The sequence below is a fragment of the Sceloporus occidentalis genome, unplaced genomic scaffold, assembly GCF_023333645.1.
Source record: "Sceloporus occidentalis isolate IW3139 unplaced genomic scaffold, rSceOcc1.0.p SCAF_50, whole genome shotgun sequence".
NCBI classification, from domain to species: Eukaryota; Metazoa; Chordata; class Lepidosauria; order Squamata; family Phrynosomatidae; genus Sceloporus; species Sceloporus occidentalis.
Genome location: NW_028317030.1, coordinates 5,177,748 through 5,202,157, shown reverse-complemented (window position 1 = coordinate 5,202,157; position 24,410 = coordinate 5,177,748). Strand labels below are relative to the sequence as shown.

Below are 24,410 nucleotides of genomic sequence, written 5' to 3'. Positions count from 1 at the left end.
ACCTATTACTGCCCAGCATGTTATATTAAGCAATAAGCATCATGGGAGAGCGAGTACTCAACAACTTGAGTGTCAAAGGTTAGCTTTTATATCATTATGGATTGGTACTTCAGGTGTTTGTTGGGCATCACAGAGCTACACAACACTACACAACATTAACGTTTCTTGACGGCAGCTCCCATGGTGTTGAGCAGCAGCATTGCTAGTTGATTATTAATCGTAGCTGTAACTGTAGATTGGGCTTTGGGGGCATTACACTTCGTCTACAGTACAAACACTAACGTTTGTTGACTGTGTCTACAATCCTATTCAGCAGCCAAATTGCCTGCTGAACTTCATGGGAATTGTAGTCAGAGACTGGAAAAGGTGCCCCCCCCCTTGAAAAAGCCTGAGGACACTGAAGTTTTAGGGGGCAACCCTCGGTCACACCGGATGAGTAGAGAGAAGTGATTAAAAGTGGGAAAGGAAACGAGAGAAGGAGAAAAGCTGTATGCACAAAGAGTGCAAGCTTAATGGGGGACAGGACTCAGCAAAGCAAGAGGGGGAATAGAATGTGTGCGTGTATATATATATATATATATATGTATGTATGTATATATATGTATATATATATATATATATGTATATATATGTATGTGTGCGTGTGTGTATGTATGTGTCACAGAAGTCTCCGTGACTTGGGAGGCGGCTGGAGGCTGTGTTTCCCATGATAGACGGTGGACCCTGAAGTGCATTAAATACTTTCAGCAGGCGACAGCGGACGCTAATTACAGTGCAAGATCTGGTTCCTTTGCTTGGATTTATGTTTAAGTCACCCTGTATCTGATTAGGGGTACAGGGTGGCAACAGCGAGAGAGCTGGAGCGCTCTAAATCCCAGTTTCCCCTCTTCCTCCTGCCTGTCTGACCAATATTATGGGTTCTGATGGCAGGATTGTGTTCATGTGCTTTTTGAGTGCTGTTATAACTAATTTGCATATGATCTGCATATTGTTTTAGCTATTGTGTGATGCATGCTGGTTGTAGCTCACCACCACCTTATTGAAAAGCTCTTGGAGGCGGTTGGAGATTGCTTCCTCAATAAAGTGAGTTGTGGGTGGTAAAGCACTGTATTGTCATGCTGCTGCTGAGGTCCTGAAGAGCAATGATTCTTGCTGTATTGGTTGCTAGTATATATGTGTATGTTGCACTGTTGTGTTAAAGAGTCAGTTACAACCACATGCAAACAGGCAAAACAACCCAAATGAACAGTGTTATGAAAAGTTTGTTCAAGCTGTTATAATTTGAGAGCTCGTTACCTTGGAGTCGTGAGGGAACCTGCTGTGTGTAACGTTAGTGCTCAGCGCTGGAATAGGGTTTTTTATTTTTTCATTCATTTTTTTTTTATGTCTGCTGATTTTTGTTTATGAAAATAAAACTGCACAACTTTCTTACGATGTGGGCTGCGTGCTGTACCCTAGAGGACCGTGTGTTCTGCCCATCTTGGGACAGCCCTACTTGTAGCTTATCACAATACATAATTGCGAACTTTTGCCAGGCCTTTTTTGGGGTTCCTTTCACCTCTTCTGAGCTGGCTAAAGCTTGCATTCTCTTCGTTTTCTGGAGCAGTTGAACCCAGTAGTATAGATCTGTTGCAGGCAGTGTAATCCACACAAAGATAGCCAAGACTTAGCCAAGCGGATTACACCCAGGAACACCCTTTATTGACAGTTTAGAACAATGACACCTTGACCAGTTTTCAAATAAGGGTTAGAAATAAATAACCAATCCAGTAAACAGGGAGGGAAATAAACTGACCAACCAGTGTAAAGGGAAGGGAGAACAATATAACCAATAGCAGAACAGATCAAATAACCAATACGAGTTTGGAGATGGAGAAGAGGCGTGACTCAAGAGGGAGGGACTCCCTTTCACACTTTCCAACTGGTCACAATAATATATGACTCTAACACTATACATAATACACACACACACACACTAATACTATACAGTATATATAGTGTTAGAGTCATATAGAGCTGTGTGTGTGACATGGCATTAGCATGAGTGTGTGTGTATACACATGTAGTGTGTGTGCATTAATGTATGGGGCCAAGAGGAGTTGAGGGGGAACCTAGGGTTAGTAGAGCCTGGTAGAGGAAGAAGAGGAGCAGCAGAAAGAATGCGTATGTATGTAAGTGTACAGTGTTTGAGTGAGTTTGTGTGTTGGTATGTATGCTTGTTAGTTATAGGGGAGACCTATATGCACCTAGATGCTAAACCTAGGCTTTCCCTGTTCTCATAAGATGTGCTTCTGGGAGAATCTTCAAGTTGAGTTATGGATGGAGCAATGGATGGGACAATGGGATGGACATGGGACGATTGGGGGGACCATTAAGCATGTATTGGGCCCCAAGATTTCTGATGATGACCCTGCTTTTAATATAAGTAAGATTTATTTATTTGTTTTCCTAAGGGTGAAGAATAAATAGTGCCAGTTGAATGGAATCTGTCATCTACACACACTTCGATGACTGTATGGGTCCACCTAGACCAGCTAGAATTATGGGGAACCGCAAGGTATTTCTGTAATGGCTACTGATGTTAAATTGAAAAAAATAAGACATAAAAGAAAGTATATCTTTATTTCATAATATCACTGGAGTCCAACAAATAGGCTTTCACATTAATGCAACATTTTTTTCCGGGCCTCATTTTGAATTTTCCAGCTTTTCATCTAGAATAAAAAGGTGTAATACAGTCAGTGGAGAAACATACGGAAAATAATTAAAAACTATTAAGTGCGGGGCTACAAGAAGTGCCAAACTGGCCCTCCGAAATATTTAAGGTGCCAAAGGTTTCCTCGAAGTCTGGGTGATTTGACTATGCATTATACAGGGTCACCTTAGGCTTTCATGTAGGAGAAACCTGATGTGGTTGGGACCTCATAAACAAAATGGTGGGATGAAATTACATAGTTAGTTACATAGTTACATAGGCTGAAAAAAGACATGCGTCCATCAAGTTCAGCCTTTCCTATATCTGTTAATTTGTTGCTGTTGATCCAAAAGAAGGCAAAAAATAATAAAAAATGGTTTGGTATAGTGACGAGATGAGATTTCAAAGTTCCTACCCGAGCTGCAGGGAGAGTTGTATTCTGCAATTGCAAATTCACCTTCAAAAAAACCAAAATTGTTATAATTAGTAACCTCTTTAAGAAAATATTAATTTTTTTTGCATATTGATTTGTGTTTTTACTCGTATATTGGTTTTAGGATGTGTGTAAAGGCAGTATTTGACTACAAATAGAAAAGACATTTTAAGATTTCATGCATTTATTTTTTGAATTTTAGAGGGTTTTTTTTAATCAGATTCTGAGGGAGACATCTTACCTGTCTCATAATAATCGTAGACCTTCACTGTGGCCGGCTTTAGGTTCTTCACCTCAATGTCCTGCTCCACCATGAAGGAGAGATTTACAGGACGGTGTCCCAGCTACAGGTGGGGAGAAGATGCAAAAAGAAAATTGAGATAAAATACTCAACATTCATCTATTTAAATAATCCTTAAAATTTACTGAGGATCATTCGCTTGGTAACCTCTACTTTTGCTCTGGCCCCTTGGATTTGAAATAATATCATCATTGATTGCTGGAAGATGTCAAAGTTGATGCCTTTTATTGGGCCAACAGAGAAAAAGAGATAAAGATGCACAAGCTTTTGGGAAAGGAGAAATATATTTTTCAGATGGAGAAAACACATCTGAGATCACAGAGGTAACGTTACATATTTTTCAACATTGGCCCTATAAAAACTATAATCTTTGACAACAGATATGCCAAGTTGCATCTTAATATGGACCTTCTTTGGGCAACTAGTCTTCAAATGAGAAACGCCACAATAATAATGCTAGAACAAAGAAGAAATTGTATAATACTGTGTGCAAATACTCTCTTCAGTGTGATGATCAAAATATCCAAATATAATATACAATATTTTTTTGATCATAATGCTTGATGAAAGACAAACACGTGCCAAGAAGCATGTGATTACACAGAACAGAAGAAAGGTGATCCAATGTGAATTAATAAGCATACGTAAGAGTAAAGCCATGTTTGCAGTAAAAATTATTTGTATTGTGGCCCCTAAATTATTAGTCAGGCCATGGAAGGGCTATTTGAACTGGTATTCTCCTGGGCTGTCACCTTCCTCAACCCTGCACAAAGATAAGCTTTTAGAACTAATGCAAGAGCTGATAAATGCGCCGTATTCCCCGACCTCGTCCAGATAGAGTGTCACCATTTCCGTCTGTATCTCGCTTCTCTGTATCAGTTTGTTCTTCTCCAGCTGTGAAGACAGATACAGAACGTTGTCACCGGTACACATCACTGGGCTCCTCATAACTGGCATCCGCTAATGGAACCGTATGTAGAAGACCAAGTCTCTTGCTCTACTCATAGTACAGGATTTTTAAAGCTTAAATACCGCTTGCCTTTGTATAGAACCAACAAAAATGCATTTTCAGAAGACTTTGTGTACTTTCTAGCTTGAATACTAACAGAACTACAACTCGCTAGGTTGGTTTAGAGGCGCTCTCTTGGTCCGTACATAGCGAGAAGCTATTAAAATAATCCTTTTCTGCTATCAAGCTGTAGGTTACCAGTTTGTCTGGAACGGAGTCCTGATTCGGAGTTTCTTATATTGGATTTTATGACACCTGCCGCTTAAAACTGATGGATTTTCAGTGCTGTTGTTACTAAGCATTTCATACGTTTGATGCAATTACCCACTATATTATTATCTAAATGCCAAGAGCAAATGGCTTACCTCCCTCACCGAGGTCTTCACTGGAATGAAACCAGACAGCATCTTAACCTCAACAAGGGCCATGTTGGATTTCTCCCGGGATCCTGTATATCTGCCAGAGTAAAGGAGTGACCTTAAAGAATTCTATGTAAATGTAAAATACTATGGGGTCTAAGAGCATAAGGTATTAGAGAATACATAGACTGTGTCTCTTAACCAAATGGGAAATGTGTTATTGTACAAGACAATCATCAACCATTGGTTTTCACATCTTCAGCACCAACAAAACTTTTCTTTTCAATAGTTTATAAGATTTTCTTACTCAACAGTTATTCGGATTTGAAACTTTTTTAGTGATCCTTCGGGACATTCATCTGGTGTTCTTTCTACCGTAATTGAAAATGTGGCGTCACTTCTTGGTGGTGGGACATTGTATCTTAGAACGGTCTGCGGGATGAAGACAAATAAATACATTTGAGGGATGATGCGGGGACGAAAAAAGGATTCGTTTTAAAGGTGGGGCTTTAACGCACCTGCACATACACGCACCCTTTCCCTGAGGCGGACAGTGAGTACTCCCCAGGGATCTCTGGCAGCGGCGATCTCTGCAGAAGGAGCCGGTTGGTATGATCCACATGGAATTCCATTACCCCCGCACTGGACCTGACCGTCACAGTCACGTCCCCAATATTACTAAACGTTGCCTCTGCGTATTTAGCCAGCGCTTGAAGAGCAACAATGGTATCCTGGAAATGGAGGAAACAAAAGTAGATTTTTTAAAAAAGGGAATTGTTGCCGTATAATAGCAGGACAGGTTCAATAAGAAACCCATCGTTACCTGCGTGGAGGAAAATCCCCCGTAAGGATTTTGCTGTTTGCTCAGCCAGTTCACTATCTCAGATGCTTTGCCCAAGTCCTTTGTAGGTCCGGACAGGAGGGTCAAAAGCACATAGGAGGTCATCTCCACCTCCGCCGATGGAGCCCGGTGCCAGTATGGAACCTCAGACGGAGGTTTGGTAAGAGACCGTTCCCAGTGTAGCTGCCCGTCTGCGGAGAGCGACATGACGTATTTAAAAAGAAGCGGTGGGAATATTATGTATCATGCTACATGGATAGAAGCAGAAGAGATATAATAGGAAAATACGCTCAGGAATGATATATATATATATATATAAGATTTATATTTTTATATAAGACTAAACTTTCACTTCTGAAGATGGGCAACTTAGTTGACAAATAGTTTGTTTTGTTTTAGAGGAAAAAAAGTTATAAAAAAACCTCTGTACGCTTACCTGGTTCTATTAATATAATAATTGTTTTCTATTGCATTTCATAATGAAAAAGTTACATTTGGGGTCTTTTCAACAAATATTTTGTGTTTGCTTATTTGCCAGTACCTCTTTTCTTTTTATAGACCCTGAAACTCCCTCTGATTTTAGTGACCTTTTCATGTGAAGTGTCTTATATAAGATACAATAAGTAAAGGGTATTATATTCTGGTAGGTATTTGGAGCCAGAAGAGGGATTGCAAACCTCTCAGCCTCTTCTTCTGGCGCATCGGGATGCCAGTGGCAGCGCTACTGTGCATGCGCACAATTCTGCAGCTGCTACGTGTCTCAGAGACCCGAGAATTAACCCCTTCATGACAAAGCCTGCACATGTACACAATGCATTGTTTTTAATGGGTTTAAGGACAACCCATAAGTCCTTAAGGGCAGGGCCGGCCCGACAATGGAGCCGAGTGGGGCAACTGCCCTTTTTTTTTTTAAAGCGGAAGAAAGAGAGAGGGGCGCCGAGTGGTTTTCGCTTACCAAGTTGTCAGTACCCGCTCGGCGCCCCTCTCTCCTCTGCGAGCACTCTAGCTCGGTCTCGGTGCCGGCTTGTAATGCTGAGCGCCGAAAGATGACGTCATTTCCGGCGCTCAGCATTACAAGCCGACACCGAGACCGAGCAGGGAGACTCGCCGCAGGACTGCTGAAAGGTAAGTACAAGGGGGGGGGATAGGGTAGATAATAGAGAGGGAGAGGAAAGGTAGATAATGGGAGGGCGGCATTTTAAACTTCGCCCCAGGCCCTTGGGATTGCAGTCCCAAAACCCGCTGTCCTTCCAACCACTAACTCTGGCCAGACAAGAGGGACAGAGATAGAGCTTGGCGGGGCAGCGGGACAGAGTGGCAAAATCGGAACTGCCCCGCACAAAGCGTTGGATTGGCACAATGGGGCAGCAGATGAAGAGTGATGAGGTACGAGTATTAGCATGGCAGTAGTGTGCACATTGAATTGGAGGGATAAAAGGCAAAAAGGGGTCTGTTAATAGGTTTGGCAGGGAAATATGCAGATTTCTGCCATCAAAATACAAATATTCCTTTTCCTTTCTTCCAACAGGCCCAACATGTGGAATACTCAAGGGCTTCCAAAGTAATCTAAAGATGTGGCCAGGGGTTCAACAGGAACAGGCAATTAGGGGCAGAAAGATCTCTTCGCTTCCCTACCTGACCGTCTGTTTAACCCGTGATCCGTGTGATAATCTCCAGGAAGACAGACAGCGAAGGTGGGAGTCAGGGCCGAAAATTTCGGACATAAATTTCCCCTAACCATAGCTTTGCCGCTGAGGTATTCATGAAGGAAACTACTGAACCTTGTTTCACATGTGGATTGGGTTTGTATACTCGTCTTTAGTGCCTCTCTACTCACAAGAGACATGTATTCATACACTACAGACGCTGTACAAATATGAACATCTCTCACCACTTCTCACAGCCTTTTCCTCTAATTTTTCCAGCAGACTTTGTCTGAGATCTGTTTCTCCAGCCAGGGTGAAGGTGTAGGCCAGCAGAGCCTGTGTGTACACGCTGGTCACATCGGTGGCTGCCTTCCTCAGACACGATAGGGCGTCTCTAACCAGAGCGTTCTGGAAAAGAATAGCGCCCGGTTTAGCCTACTTTTGTGTGAAGAGCTTCCAATACACAATCATACCCCTAAACTGGGTAATTTATGTATGTAGAAACTACATAAAAATCACAGTGCTGATTGTATCTGTGCTCACACTTTACTGCCGCTTGCCCAAAACCAATTGGATGGCTGGCCTTACTTGTACTGCACATGTAATTCACAAAAAAAAAATAATTTGGCCAGTTTTCAGGTTGTTAAGTATTTATTTAACCATTTTTTACAAGGAGCAAAATATTCAGCTTGTTCACTAAACAGTGAGTTGTGGGGGAGCTATGGTAAATTGAAATGCTTTGTCTTGTTGACGAATTATGCACTACTTTGGACCAACTCAGAATGCATAATTATTAAAATGGGATTACAATTATTGTGCGAATCATTCATGAGTGGAAATAAAAAACATGTTAACCATTGGAAAACATGCTGGAGAAGAGACATGAGTTGTCTTAGAAGCTTGTACCTTAAATCCACTCAATTAGCAAATAAAAGTAACAACTTGACAGTACTTACCTCCTACTCACCCACAACCCAATGTTTAGTGAGTTTGGTAATGTCAAATTGATTGTTTCCTAATTATATATATATATATATATACATACATATATATGAAGAAAGCTCAACGGGTAATACTATTTTTCAAAACATCCTCAAGTAACAAATGTCTACTTTAAGTAGCGTGGTCTAGAGTATAACTTTTTGAATTTAAGTAAATTCTTAAGTACATTTTGCTGGCAGCCAAGCAAGATATTGGTCAGCGATGTAACAAATGGCAAGTTCGCACAAATATCACATATGAACCGGTTTACTTACCTTTGGTGGAACACCGGACTCCAACAAAGCTATTGTTACATACGCGGAAAGAGATATTTCATCATCTACTCCTCCCTAAAAAGAAGCAAAAAAACAAACAAAAACATCAAATTAATTATAGTCTAGCTACCCCAAACCTAGACCTTTAGTCTAGTTCCTTAGTGGAGAGACTTAAGATATCACCAAAAGGGCCATCTAATGGAGAAAGAGTGACCAGCATTTCAAACTTTGGCAAGTTGTTTTGAAATCCCATTGAGAGAGTTTCTGCATTGTTGAGCATTTAGAGAAAGTTTCTGTAACAACTAATGGTTTCCCCTGAGTTAAGTCTCATTGTACTTAGCAACTTAGCATTGTACTTAGCAACAACTAAACTTTGAATAAATCAAATAATCCAGAGTGCTTTCATTACCCTGCCTGTCAAATTGGGGTCGTTTTGATTAGCCCCCTGGATCAACCCATAATAGGAAAAGAAAGAATTTAAAGACAATTCAAAAATCCATTCAAAATGAAGATGCTAATCTGATTTCCCAACAACAATTCTGATGCTGTCCAACATGACCTTACTTCTTTACCATACGCTACATTCTACTTCTCTCATCTTGGGGTTCTCTACAGCCTTAATAATCCTCATCTTGTCCTTCTTTATGATGCCCCCCCCATAATATCGTATATAATTAGAACTGTGTGAAATATTGAAAGTTGCTACTGGGTCAGTTAGAGTGAAAATAATGTTTTATCATCTTCTTCCACGGTCACCCCAAATGACAAGAGCCAAAGTGGGTGGTTTATAGTCATTAAGTACCTTCATGGCATTATTAAAGAGTTTGCCAATGCTCTGGAAGCAGCCGTTATTTTGGCGGCTGTTCTTTAGCCAAGTGAACGAGTGGTTCAGATGATTTTCATCAATGAAGATGTAGGGATGAGCTTTGCTAAAAGATTTCACTACAAAGGCCGTCAACCTATAGGAATGAAGTGGATGGGAAAGGCAGTCAGTCAATAAAAGATAAATACTACATCAAGTAATATCTAAACTGGAGAGTTTAACCCCAAATGTGAACAGAAGTTATGTTATTACATTTTGACCATTTTCTAGTTAGATACTCTGTATACGCAAAATAACGTACCAAGTGTTACCCTCTTTGTCTTGATTTCCAAAAGCACTGTATGACCCGTCCTCGCGTTTGTATGTCAGCTGCCTTTGGTACCCTTAAAAAAAATAATATAAAATAAAAACTATCATTGCTTTTTACATTTCTGGTATAACAATAACAGTAGAAAAGAAAAAGTATAAACAAAACAAAAAATACAAAACACAGGAGGTGGTAAATGAGAATGTATGCGTACAACAAAAATTCAGAGAACACATTGATAAGAATAAGGCCAGAGGCCAGAAATAAAATCAGATTTAGAACCTCTTACCACTTTCAAGGAATGTCCTGGCTTTCCTCTGGATTTCATCATTCAGCTGCTGAGTCTTTTCCAGATACTGAAGGATGAAGATATTAGGGGAGAAGAGGACCATGTTTTGCTCCCCACATCCGTATGGCATGGCCAGTAACCTGTCCAGGTTCTGCATGGCCGTTCCCATCAGATCACCTATGGATAACCCATTATCCATTATTCTTTATCAACTTTAATTCATTGTAAAAGTTGTCTTTAAGATATGGCATTTGGGTACTCTGGCTCAAGAGCAATCACTAAGTTGCTATATGTAAATGGTATCTTCAAACATACTCCCCAAATAAAAAACCATGAGCATTAAGTAAATTGACCTAACACAACTATTGTGAGATCAGAGAAGGATGGACATGAGAGTAGAAGAATGTAGCAATTGTCTTAAAAAATGGTTTCATATTAAAAAGATATTAAAAATATTAACAAGAAGTTCTAATTCTCCTCTAGTATTAGTAATGCCCTTAAGCATCTCCTGATAGCAAATATAAACTCAAAAGGACACAAGCAGTGGGCCAGCTGCTTGTCTGCCATTTAATGCGTTATAAATTAATTACGAATGATTTTTAGGAAACACATTTGTCTTTGAATGGTTTAGTAATAGGAAATGTTCCTGAAAGAGCAATGTGATATATTTCTTGGAAATATCATCAGAGGTAATAGTAGAAGCATTATTAAACACTCATCTACAAGCCAGAAGGTGCCTACCCAGAATCCCTTGTGGTTGTGGCAGCACCATGAGCTTTCTGAGGGAAAACAAGCCTTCTGGCTTGTCTGATGACTATAGATGAGTGTTTAATAATACTTCTACTACCCCTTAAATTTAAGTGGAAGGGTTTTCCATCACCTTTACCCACCATGACTTATGTAATACTAAATAGATAAAATCAAACCAAAAGACGATGACTCTTACCCAACACTGTTACATGAGCTCTCTCCGAATCCTTCAAAATGTTCTCTGGCACCTTCAGGGATATCTCCTCATTCTTAGAATGTTCTAGGACATCAGTAACATGCGGTTAATATTTCAGAAATTAAACTATATTTAATTTTTTAGTAGATGCGGTTTCTATACCAAAGGAATTTAGTAAAAGTTTAGGCAGGAAGCAGTAAAAATAATAATAATAGTAATAAAAAATAAATATATATATATATATCTCTACAGAAAGCCTCAAGATCCAGACCCAACACTTGAGTTTTTGACCTGCCATAGCAGGGTTGAATGGAGTTAATATAAAAAATAATATTAAGAAAAATTATTATTAATATTGTATTATTATCATTATTAATATTATTATTATTATTATAAATTGGTTGGCGTCAACCATGTTTAGTCTCGCTAGTTTCCTACCTTCATCGTTTTGGACGCAGAGCAGTGCACTGTGTGATTTCTCTTCCAGAATACCACCTGGCTACAACGTACATACAGAAAATGTGTTAAGGACAATGAGAGCTGACTGAATACCTATGCAACATAATTGTATTTGGATAACAAAAACATCATTTGGAATATATGTAATGGCAGGTTTCTCCAATGCTGACCTGCACAAGAAGCGGTTTAATCACGGTGTCAATCTGTCCATTTTTGGGGACGATAGGATGCTCGTTATTACACAGATCTTGGGTATCCAGAGCTTCTGTGCTCACAGTTATATTCACTTCACCTAGTGAGACAAAACATGATACATAAAACCCACACCAACATTCATTTCATAGATACGAGTAGCTTTTGGTTACATGTGAGATTTAGCATTACAACTGACCCAGTTTGGAGGCTTTCAGGTTCCAGTAGAAGGTTTTACTTTCATCTTCACATAAACAGCTGGAATACTGGCAGTCGGCACACGGCTCCTCGTCCAACTCTTCGGACGGCCTTAATGTTATTTGAACCTGGTGAGAAGGAAATAGTCTACATTGGATGATTTAGAAAGAATCCATGTGGCTTGTGAAGGATGTAATATGGAGTCATGGGTTGCGATGGAGTGCATGATTTCAGTCTTTATACAAATTTATAGCACCGGGCGTTGTCACCTTTATACACTGTTTCAAGTAGTTAAATACGGTGGCTTTCAGTCTGAAGGACTCTCCGCGGACCACGGAGTACGGCAGAGTGAGCTCCACGAAGAATGGCTGGAAGGCTCGGAGGGAGGCCGGGGAGGAGAGGCCAAAGCCACTGGGTCCCATACAGAAGGCTCCGGCGCTCCAGTCTGTGATGGTGTCTGGGGCTTTGCTGTGGAGTTCAGCGCTCCCCAAATCCCTGGTATAAAGACCACAAAAATTCAGCGTATTAACGACCAGGTTTTGGGAATGAATATGGAACATTTTATATTAACCTACGCCTCCCCTTTTACCGCATTGCTTCTTCCTTGCCGCCTAGAGAAAACCTTTTGAAGACGTACGGCTCCCATCTGCCCCTCTGCCCTCTCAGAAAGGTCGTGTTACTTACCCTACCGGGGTCAGCTCCCATATCCAGGTCTCAGGGAAATGTTTACGAATAATTTCAACCTTTTCTTGCACGTCTGGAATGAAATTCGATGCTCCTGAAATATCCACGGCGCTTTCCATCATGGGTGGGGATATTTCATCTGTGTCTAAACGGTGCGAATTGGGGTTTAGAATGCTATTTACATATTTCACATAACCTCGTCTTAACCTCACACAGAACATTTTTTGGGGGGGGGACACAAAAAGTACAGTTTGTGCACTTTTTACAAAACAATCCACTGGACACCAGTATGCAAACGTTGCATGATGACATCATAGCACAAGAACAGCTCTTCATTTGCGGTGGCGAGAGTTGTGACATAAACCTTATTTATGTGACGTGAAGTGGGTTTTGCACATACACAATGGCCAAAAGTGCAGTTTTTTTCTGTGTTAAAATTTTTTATTTTGCGTTCTTTTATGAGCAAAAGCTTCTCTTACCAAAAAGGAATGTTTTAATGAACCCTTTTCTTCTCAACGTTACGGTTGCCAATTGATCGCAGTACGAAGGCTTCTTAACGTCAGCGCTTGTTATAATCTTCAAACCCATGTCCTTTAATTACAAAAAAGGATTTGGTCATTAGAAGGTTAAAAATGCAATTCACTATACAGTACATTAATGCATACATTGTAGCTCTACAGAATTGTTAATGCCTTCATTGGGCTGCTAACATTATTGCTAACACGGCTTAGTTCATCCGCACACGTGAGATGTTGTTTCTTAAGGGCGAGTAGGGTTTTTGTACATATTGCTTAAGAGTTATGAGCATAAAAAATGGGTGAAAAATGTACAAATTGCTATTTTCTTGTGTTCCATGAACAGTTTATCAACATTCCCCAAGTATAGCACATGAGGTTTGAGACAAAACAAATATGTGAAGACTTTTTAGGTGTGTTAAACAATTTACAATGTAGAAGATGTTACTGGTGAATAGTATTTGGATAAAAATAACAATTTAATTAAAAAAAAAAATACATTACGCAAAACCTATACTCCAGATGTAATAAAATTTATTTTCAATACAGAATTTCTTCAACGTATGACTATAACTTCTGTTTGTGGTTGAACTGATGCGTTTCGCCCAATGACTTCCACAAAAAAAAAGAAAACAATTGTAAAAATGTTAAATAATAATTTAAATAATTTGTGGAATGGAAGGGTTAAAATGAATTTTTCTTTCTTTTTTTTTTTTTTTTTTAAATAAATACGATTTTTAGGGATATCAGCCGGAAAAAGTAAAAAGTATCAATTGAACTAACCATCAATTGTAGTGAGGCAAAACAGGTTAAGTCAACTACAAACAGACGTCATATACACAAGTTGAATGTCATCTTCCTTACTCAATTACAAATATTGTTTGCTGTAAGGATTTTATAAAAACATTTTGCATTGTATGGGGTATTTGGGTTGTATAACCAGTGGAAGTCATTTTTTAAAAAAAAAAACGATGATAAAATTGGTAACATAATTACCTTTAACAAGCTGTAAACATCAATGTTTATATCTGGGGAAAATGCGTGCCTCTTTTTTGATCGATTTGGAAATCTTTGAGGCTTGAAAGGATAAAACCCTTGGCTCATATAACAGGGATATGTTTCATCTTCATACCCTCCAAAATCTCCAAAGGGAAACAGAGCGTGAACCTGGGCATAGAGATAAAAAGCAGGTCTTAAATGAAAACGTTAAAGTGAATGTTTCCCCTTCAGCATAACCCCCAGCGCTGTATACAGTAATATAACCCCCAGCGCTGTATACAGTAATATAACCCCCAGCGCTGTATACAGTAATAACCCCCAGCGCTGTATACAGTAATATAACCCCCAGCACTGTATACAGTAATATAACCCCCCAGCGCTGTATACAGTAATATACCCCAGTGCTGTATACAGTAATTATAACCCACAGCGCTGTATACAGTAATAACCCCCCAGCGCTGTATACAGTAATAACCTCCAGCGCTGTATACAGTAATATAACCCCCAGTGCTGTATACAGTAATATAACCCCCCAGCGCTGTATACAGTAATATAACCCCCAGCACTGTATACAGTAATATAACCCCCAGCGCTGTATACAGTAATATAACCCCCCAGCGCTGTATACAGTAATATAACCCCCAGCACTGTATACGGTAATATAACCCCCAGCGCTGTATACAGTAATATAACCCCCAGCACTGTATACAGTAATATAACCCCCAGCGCTGTATACAGTAATATAACCCCCACCGCTGTGTACAGTAATAACCCCCAGCACTGTATACAGTAATATAACCCCCAGCGCTGTATACAGTAATATAACCCCCAGCGCTGTATACAGTAATAACCCCCCAGCGCTGTATACAGTAATAACCCCCAGTGCTGTATACAGTAATATAACCCCCCAGCGCTGTATACAGTAATATAACCCCCAGCACTGTATACAGTAATATAACCCCCAGCGCTGTATACAGTAATATAACCCCCAGCGCTGTATACAGTAATATAACCCCCCGGCGCTGTATACAGTAATATAACCCCCCAGCGCTGTATACAGTAATATACCCCAGCGCTGTATACAGTAATTATAACCCACAGCGCTGTATACAGTAATATAACCCCCAGCGCTGTATACAGTAATAATCCCCCCAGCGCTGTATACAGTAATAACCCCCAGCGCTGTATACAGTAATATAACCCCCAGCGCTGTATATGTTAGATGGCTTTGGCCAAAACCTGGTGTTATCTCCTTTTGTTCTAGATTTTTATTATGTGACAATAAGTCTCACTTTGTCGGCAGTCAGTTCCTTTTCGGGTTTCAGTAACACGACACTCTGATCCACGACCCTCAGGCCACAGAGGGATCCGGCCTCGGCCCGAACCTTCAGAGATACATCTGATCCGGGAAGAACTTCATCGGGAGAGAACCCAACCGATACCTGAACAGAGAAAGAGCGATCACAACAACACCAAATGCATGTACATTACGACAGATCTTCTATCTCCAATCGATTTCTTTCTAATACATACTGCAGGTATAATGTCATTAAACAGAAGAGTCTGTCCATATAATGAATTTATTGTGCATTAAGAGGGGTCACCCCAGGCAAAATGTCCAGGAAGAAGGGGTGTAGTCCCTATATAATGTAAAGTTTAACCTATATGTTGACTTTTAGGACATGTAATAATTTTACTATACATTACACAGGGCCAGTCAAGCTCTTGTTGAAGGAGAAGCTCATAATATGCAGTAAATTTAGGTCTAATGAATAAAGGTTATCTTCTCTATACAAGGGCGCTGCATTTGCCCCAAAGTTTGTAGGAATCAAATAAAAGGGTAACGTAGGGGGTGAATAGGTTTGAAGGATAACTGTATATCTCGCCTTTCCAAACTTACTTTGTTCTGGAAGCATCTCTGAATGGTGAATTTGGCTGTGTCTGCAACCATCTCCCCGTCCGGTAATAAGATATATGCAAGGACTTGGAGATTTGGAGACAAATTGGCACTCAGTGGGATCTTAAAATGTGCAGTTCCGTTCAAGTCTGTAAGAAAAAAAATCTCTGAAATTTACCCTTTTTTTTTTAATTAAATACCAATATTGTCTTTTTTGAATATGAAAAATATGAAAAAAAACATCATATAAAAATATACCAAATGATACCAAATAAATGCATTATTTTTCATGGAATGCTTAACTGTCACTGCCTGAATTTAATATATTGCAGGAAGATGACTCCAACCACATTACGCTCACCTTCATTCACAGTTATTGGGATTTCTATACTGCCAGAGTCCCATATAGATCCTTTAGATGCCAACTAATATGGGAAGAAGAAAACATAAAGGGTTAATTTCACGAAGCAGAAAACAGAAACATTCTATGCATGGTATACATTATATGAATACATCTCCTGAATCTAAGACGAGACCTGGGGCATAAATAGAAGTTACTGGACCCTGGTGCGAGAATTGCCCTGAAGCCCCGTTCTATTTTATAAGCAACATGTCCCACGGTGCCACCTTTGACCAGCAAACAGTTTATCAGTGCTATCTTAGCCCCGAATAGTGTATCTGTGCCATCTTTGCCCGGAACAGCATGTATATGCCCCCAAATAGCCATATTTTCCTCCAAACAGCATGGACCATCTTTACCCCCAAATATTTTGTGTGCTCCCCTAAACAGCTCACCTATGCCATATTTGTCCCCCAAACAACTTTTCTGGGCCATCTTTTTTTAAATGGCATAATTAAGTTATTACCAAATAGTGTAAATCCAAGTGCTTGGCCTCTTTCTCCAGCTCTGTGTGTTGAATGATATATTCCACCTGGACCTCTTGTTGCCCCTCACATGGTAGAACATTCTGCGGGGAGTGCAGCTTCAGGAAACTCTTACTCTTGGAGTAAAACGGCAAAAGTGACAGGTGCGCCTCGCCATATTGTGGCCGAGCTATGCCTAAAAAGTATGGTGGAGTCTCGCCGTTTGTCTTGGCCTGTTGAAAAAGAAAAGGGGGCTCTACTTTATTAAAACATTGATAACAATATTAGCATCTAGGGTAAAAGCTTAAGCTGTTAACCCCACAGTAAATTACAAAAAAACTGTTATTTTTAATACAAACTAAATCACAACTTATATCTCCAAGTGCTGATATAGTTACTGTATGTCGCATGAATGTGAATGTATTATACCGTCATGGAAACACGTCCTTCCCATTTGCTTGTTTCCTCCAGCTTAAAGACTGCTTGCCCGTTTTTATCCGTAAGTAAAGTTATCTTGTGTACATTATTGTGATTTCTGTAGGTGAGATGGACCTCCTTGTCAGCAATTGGGGTTCCAATGGCATCTTCCAGTTTCAGCTACACGAAGGGAGAAAGGCCAATACATCAGCTACACGAGGACCATGATGTGGGTTAGGGAAGGGAGGACCGTGTTAAGGAGCAATTGCAGGAAATGTTACTGTATGATGATCAAAAGAAGCCTCTCTTACCAAACCACTGTAGGGAATCCCAGATTTGTAGCTCGCATCAGCATCAACAAAAGACAATTTGGACAACACAGTCGATATGGAAGTCTTACCGAACGTCGATAATTCAATGCCTGCAGGGTGGGGGGGGAAGCAAAAAACAGCAAGTGATCTAATTTGTAAATAGATGATATCAATGGATTGGGGCTCGTTTTGGGAGTCTGGCTAATTTTGCACACTTTGAACCTGAGCTTATAGCGTTTGATGTTAATAAGATTGATTGAGCTCACATTGGCCCTTTGGGCCTTATGTTCAGCATTCATTACCTTCTCTTGTTTAGATTTCCTTATTGTATTAACCCCTACCACTCTCCTTATCCTTCACCCGTTGAAGATTAAACTGAAGCCTTGTTACTTCTCTTTTATGCTTGTTACTTCTTTCAGATTTTTATTTTTTAGTGTTACATAAGTTATGGTGGGTAAAGGCGAGGGAAAACCCTTCCACTAAAATTAATGGAGTAAAGGCGAGGGAAAACCCTTCCACTAAAATTAAGGACGTAGTAGAAGCATTATCAAACACTCATCTACAGACACCAGAAGGCTTGTTTTTACCTCAGAAATCTTATGGTGCTGCCACAACCACAAGGGATTCTGGGTAGGCGCATACAAGTAAGGTTAACAATTATCACCTCTTGCTTATACATGGATCCTTAAAAGTAATTGCCTGCTGTGCAGGACAGCCTTTAGACAAAACTCTGGTAAGAGATACAATAGCCAGACCACCATGAACAGCTTTTTATTTTTGTGAGGGACCATCTGGATCCTGCCAGAAAGCCAGGGCCCAGCGGTCCCCCTTGAACATCTGTGGGGGACCTTCCAGATCATGCCAGAAGGCCAGGGCCCAGCGGCCCCCCTTGAACATCTGTGGGGGAACCATCTGGTTCCTGCCAAAAGGCCAGGGCCCAGCGGTCCCCCTTGAGCATCTGTGGGAGATCTTCCAGACCCTGCCAAAAGGCCAGGGCCCAGCAGTCCCCCTTAAACATCTGTGGGGGGATCTTCTGGACCCTGCCAGAAGGCCAGGGCCCAGCAGTCCCCCTTGAACTTCTGTGGGGGACCAGCCAGAAGGCCAGGGCCCAACAGTCCCCCTTGAATCACTAGATCTCACCAGCACAAGGTTGGGGCTGTTGTTGGTTGGGGCTGTTGGGATAGCCAAGAAATACCATTACATAAGTTATGGTGGGTAAAGGTGATGGAAAACCCTTCCACTAAAATGAAGGGGTAGTAGAAGCATTATTAAACACTCATCTACAGACAACAGACAATCCGGAAGGCTTGTTTTTACCTCAGAAATCTCATGGTGCTGCCACAACCACAAGGGATTCTTGGTAGGCGCATGCAAATTAGGTCAACAATTATCACCTTTTGCCTCTATATCCATTAAGGACGAAACAGCCGTCCACGAGTGGTGACCTGGCTACTGCATCTCTTCCTGAGTTTTGTCTAAAGGCTGTCCTGTACAGCGGGCAATTACTTTCAAGGGATCCAAGTATAAAGTGGATATAGAGGCAAAAGGTGATAATTATTGACCTTATTTACATGCGCCTACCCAGAATCCCTTGTGGTTGTGGCAGCGCCAGGAGATTTCTAAGGGGAAAAACTAGCCTTCTGGCTTGTCTGGTGTCTGTAGATGAGGGTTTAATAATACTTCTACTACCCCCTTATTTTTTAGCGGAAAGATTATTTTTTTTCCTCTCCATTATTTGAAGTTGTGTCAAAACCATTACAATTTGCATAGCACGGGGAAAGGTATCTTAATAATTATGAATATATAAATCTTAATGGTAAACAGAAAAACAGATTCTGCGGATACATAACATGCAACATAAATGGAAAAAAAATTATTTTCATGTGTGTAGAATTCTCGGAATATCCTCACCTGTTCCAGTTTCAGTGATTGAAGCTTTTCCTTCCAAACTCATTTGAAAGCCAATTTTAGTCAGTTCAAACTTATCCGATTCAAGTTCAACGGTGGAGCAGCCCGATCTGTCCAACTAAGTGAAAGATAAAATAATATCAATAATTAAACGGGAACAAATATATTTTTTTTGAGAATAAAATGCAATGCTGTGTTTCAGTAATGTAGGTTTTCATTGAAGAAAACTTCATGTCATTTTATTCTTTTACCAACAAACAAATGTTGTCAGTCATGGGTGACTTTCTCGGCTCAAACACCACACTGAGCTGATGCTTTATGGCGATGCTAATGAAGTCCGTTCCTCTGCAGACTTCCATTAGTCAGAGAGTCCAGCTGGGCGATTAAGACTGAGCCATTCTATTGTTTCCCACAGGCAGTATGATAAGGAGTCAGAGTGCTGTCCAGTAAATGGAGCTAAGATATCAGAGCTAGAACATATAAAACACTAAGCGCAACTGAAAATATAGTAATCTCTAAATAATTAGAACAACTTTTAAATGGAATATTTTCCAGAACTCGTTTTAATCTGATACTAGCAATAAAGCATTTTGGTGGGAGATCCCAGGAGTAAAATTGTGCCTTGAAATGTATTTTCACCTCCTTGTCTCATTTACAATTTCCAGAATCATTCTACGATTCATCTCCTCGGTTTACCTGTCCAGCGATGTCGAGGCAAAGATCCGCTGGCATCTCGAAAGAATATCTCCAGAAATACTTAAAGCTTTTCCGACACACCGAACCCTGATAAGTTCCTTGTACAGGTTTCCCGTACGTATACCTGATGGTTAGCAGATATGAACAATGCAAATCATGTAAAAATACATAAAGGATATAAACTATATGAGTAACAATAAGGACTTTGGAACCGTGATTCCCAAATAGCCGCAGCTCGTTGATCCTGCATCTTCAACTGTGGTGCTGCTGATGGAACTGACATCTCACGTAACACCATGTATATTATTTTGGAAACACAAATTTAATAATTTAGATCTATCCACAGAACCGTGAGAGGTCATAAGTACAGAAAAGTAAAACCAAGTAGACACTCCATTGAAATTTCATGAAGTCAACTCATCCAGTTGGGACCATCCCTAAATTAAAGCCTACGGAGGATATCAGGATTCTGACCACTAACAGGTTCTCCTCTATATTAACATGGGGGAGTCAGGCATAGTTTGTCTATGGAGCTAGAACTTATCGTGAGTTCGGTAAAAAAATGTCAACAATCAATAGCATTGGCAATTTCAGATTTTTCCTTTTTATCATTTAGTAAATCTGCCCTCCACTCCATCGGCTGTAAACGTATAAAGAATATCTAATATGTTCTCAATATATGTTATACCTACAACAAATCAGACTTTAAACAAGACATGGACTTTAAACAAGACATGAAAAAAAAAACATTAAAAACCAATAAAAATTATTGTTTTGAAATATTTGTTCGGCTTTCCAGCAGCAGATCAGGTGCTAAAGTTTGCCCCCGCTGGCTCGATATGCCTTGCCGCATGGTGCGTGAACATACAAATCCGCTAATCCTGCCATGATCCCGCAATCGACTCTGCTAATAAGTCCTGTTTTATTGCACTCATTAGACGATATTCTACGAAGACTTAAACAGATACATATCAACAAGATAAAGAGGCTTTGTGCATTCTGGTTCGTATATCAAAACTATAAATCACTATTTTGGGTCGCTATTGTATCAACTTGTGCTTTTTTTTATGTCTTCTTTCTTTGTATGTTATTTTGACTCACCTGCCGCATACGGTAACTGTGAAATTTTCACTGTTAAACATGACCACTTTGGGGAACTCAAGAGTGACCTCGAATTTTGGGAGCACTGTGGATATAAAAAAAAAAAAAATCAAAGATGACAACCGGAAAACAACTTAAAGTAAAGGAGATGTTTAAGAATGTTCCTCACCATATTCTTCCACATTGAAGGTATGGACGGTCTCTTTCACCTTGATGGAGTATTCTCCCAGAGTGGGCTCTGGTGACAGAGGGAGAGAGAACTCTGCGATTCCTTGATTAGGGCTCACATTCAGCCATTGGCCAATCCGATTCTTGCCAGGGTCCTAACAATGAGATAACTTAAAATAATTACGCCCATATCTATCGATAATGATAGTGAAAATGAATCCCAACACTCCCAAATACTTTCAAAGGTCAATTTAAAATGAAGAAAAAGAGACCCCCAAGGTCCCTCTTCTATCTTCTTCTATGTTGGCCCAATAAAAGCTACGAACGTCGACTAAAGACTGCTTTCCCCTTTGGCTAATACAACTATATCTGCTTTTTTCTTATAAATATGCCTTATTTATTTAAAATTATGGGGTTCACAAGAAGCTTTTATGACACCAAGTTTATATATCTAGACTCATTCTTTACCGACATTGTTCATTGCCACACACAGCAAACATGACTATCTCATTCGCTTCTGAATGAATATTGTATTAAGCATACCTTTAACTCTATGACTGGTATCTGAAAAAAACAAACAAACAACAAATAAGACAAAATAATATTTTTCATTCCAATAACTGCATACAAATGAATGGTTGACCACCCACCACCCACCATTGACGTGTATCTGCTGATCTGCTTTGAGTGCCTTTCTACATCTTTGTAATAGAAAAGCATTCTATTTTTTGTTAGTTTTGGTTTGCAACCCACCAGACTTTCATCATACCCCAACATATTTTTTTGTAATGTTACATAGCACCCTTCTTAACCCTTTTTTCAGTCTCCTGATCATAAGATCTTTCGCCAGTCTGCATACAATCACATCTTCTCCCCTGTCTATCCCATTTAGAATGAATCATCCCGTCCCCATTTGGCAGTGCTAACAACATGTCCCTTTTGGCCAAATAAAAAATAGTAATACTAATGATGTCCTTGTAAGATCGAACATAGTGTTTTGAACATTTGACTGCAAGCCAATAAAGGTCAATTTCATGGGAAAGTTCTACGTTTGGAGCGATCAATACTAACCTGAAGTGGCTCTGGCCGAAGATCTTCTTTTAGGGACACAACTCGAAATTTCACTGTTGAGAAAAAAAAAGTAATAATTAAAAAGGTTAGGTTCTGGTTATAAAATAATATAATAACAATGTTTCTTTGGACCGGAATGACAGAGCATTAATGACCAACAGCTGTAGAAAAACATTGTAACTAACTAACATTGTTCCCTATATAGGAAGTAGGATGAGGGCATGGATACTTAAACTTTGGTCTCCAAGTATAACAGCTTAGTGACTTAGACTTAGAAGAGTGTCCAGAAAGAGGTGTTTTTACTAAATTGTCCTTTCAACTCACACTCTTAATTATGTATTATGAAGAACCAAACACAGATACCTTCTTATTTAATACGGGCAGAGTTCCTGTGAGTTGCTTTATTGTTGCACTCACAATATATAATGCTGGCCAACTAAGTAATTTGTTGCAGGAAAAGCTTACCTTGGTTGGACCCTCATAATGTTTAGTAATATCAGGAAGGGTGAATGTTCAGCTCACGTAAGAACTCCCAGTTTGTTGAACACAACTCAATGAATCTAAACATTGCTGTTACTGTTTGTTGAAGAACACCTAGTGTCTGGATCTTCATATCCAGGGCTGGTCCTACCATTTGTGCCATCTAGGCAGCTTCCAACGAGGTAGGTAGACCACCATTCTATATTACGTCATAGGTGGTTCTAGAGACATGGTTCTGCAAAGCCACCTAGAACCATTGGGGCCATCACAGATCATGTCTCAGATTGCTCAGGTTCCTCATATAAAACACCAAAAGACAGTATCTCAAATACAAGGCTCCTTCTCAGTCCATCAATCTATTCTCGAATTTTATAAATGTGCACTTTCATCGCCACAAAAGAAATGGATATTTATAAGTCTAAGTACAGATATTTTAAATATACATATACACATATCACTTTTTATACTGTTTAAATGTAGGAAATGGTGATGTTACACTGCAGAAAAGCCCAGAAAATATTAACAATCAGAATCTATCATTTATGATTTTTTTTTTTACCAGTTTGTCCCGGTTTATACACAGCTTTGTCGGTTTGGACCAGAATATTGGATCTTTCTTTCTTCAAAAGAACTTTAGTGTCTTTGGATATGGTCTCTGATAAAGTCTCAATTATAAGATTCACTGTAGCAGCCTCATCGTTTCCTTCAGTGGGACCGGGAACCTGGAAAGTACAAACACAATGTTTCTGGCTTGGCAGAATCGCTCTCTATATTGTGTCCAGAATGTGGAAGATTTTTGTAGCTAAGTTTATTTCATGTAACTAAAAAACCAGTTTCTATAAACGTCTTATGCTTCTTTTGGAAGTACCTTAAATGAAACGCAGGAGAACAGAGATTCCTGATTGAATTTTTTCTCTATCAGGGTTGTGTTTCCATCGGCCAAATTAAGGGAGAGCTGGATACGACTTTCTCCTTCCGCTCCTTCAACATGCAAACAAGCGAGCTGAGGACGGAGACTTTTCATCTCCGAAGGGATGAGCACAGCATAATGCCTGTATAAAAAATGACTATTATCAGATGTTGTCTTTCTATAGACGGTTTAAAAACATAAATGTTGTTATATAAAGACTCACAACTTTGCCGTCGGTGTCCAGATAAGCTGAAGTAGGATTAGCCCAACACACAAAACACGGGGTAGCATTTTGCTGGAGCTCGGTGTAGCTTCTGCCTGCGTATCGGCAGTTCCTGATGGGTCAACAAAGCCACTTACTTAGAACTGCACACCCATTGTGTATGATTGGACCACGGCACGACAAATATTTGTTCAGTCCTAAATGGCCAGCTCAAAGGTTGTCAGCGAGGAAGGGAGAGAGTTAGAGGCTCAAAAGTTGACAACTGTGTGTTTGCTTTTTATTTGTTAGAGTCAACAGGATTCTTACAAAACATGTGAGTGAAGGAGGATAATGTGGGCAGGAGCGATCAGGAAATTTTGGCTTTTTTGTGTACTTGTAGTTCATCGCAAACTATATTAACAGAAACCTTATA

At 39.8% G+C, this 24,410-nt stretch overlaps 1 protein-coding gene across 1 annotated transcript; it reads right to left on the bottom strand.

The window, feature by feature from the left end:
• Positions 1–2,688: 2,688 nt before the first annotated feature.
• On the bottom strand, positions 2,689–24,066 carry LOC149288718 (alpha-2-macroglobulin-like). Its single transcript, XM_089491427.1, has 36 exons — positions 23,999–24,066; positions 23,734–23,917; positions 23,425–23,587; positions 22,386–22,438; positions 21,858–21,878; positions 21,316–21,469; positions 21,147–21,231; positions 20,046–20,169; positions 19,353–19,467; positions 17,442–17,551; positions 17,143–17,310; positions 16,716–16,946; positions 16,205–16,274; positions 15,853–15,998; positions 15,245–15,394; positions 13,950–14,120; positions 12,918–13,029; positions 12,439–12,583; positions 12,024–12,249; positions 11,756–11,882; positions 11,535–11,656; positions 11,344–11,404; positions 10,906–10,989; positions 9,960–10,136; positions 9,665–9,746; positions 9,343–9,499; positions 8,541–8,615; positions 7,530–7,692; positions 5,621–5,829; positions 5,316–5,528; positions 5,105–5,229; positions 4,804–4,894; positions 4,255–4,323; positions 3,370–3,472; positions 3,111–3,152; positions 2,689–2,714 (listed from the first exon to the last, which is right to left on the bottom strand). The coding sequence occupies exons 1-36, from the start codon at positions 24,064–24,066 to the stop codon at positions 2,689–2,691; spliced, it is 4,422 nt and encodes a 1,473-aa protein (XP_089347553.1).
• Positions 24,067–24,410: the final 344 nt, after the last annotated feature.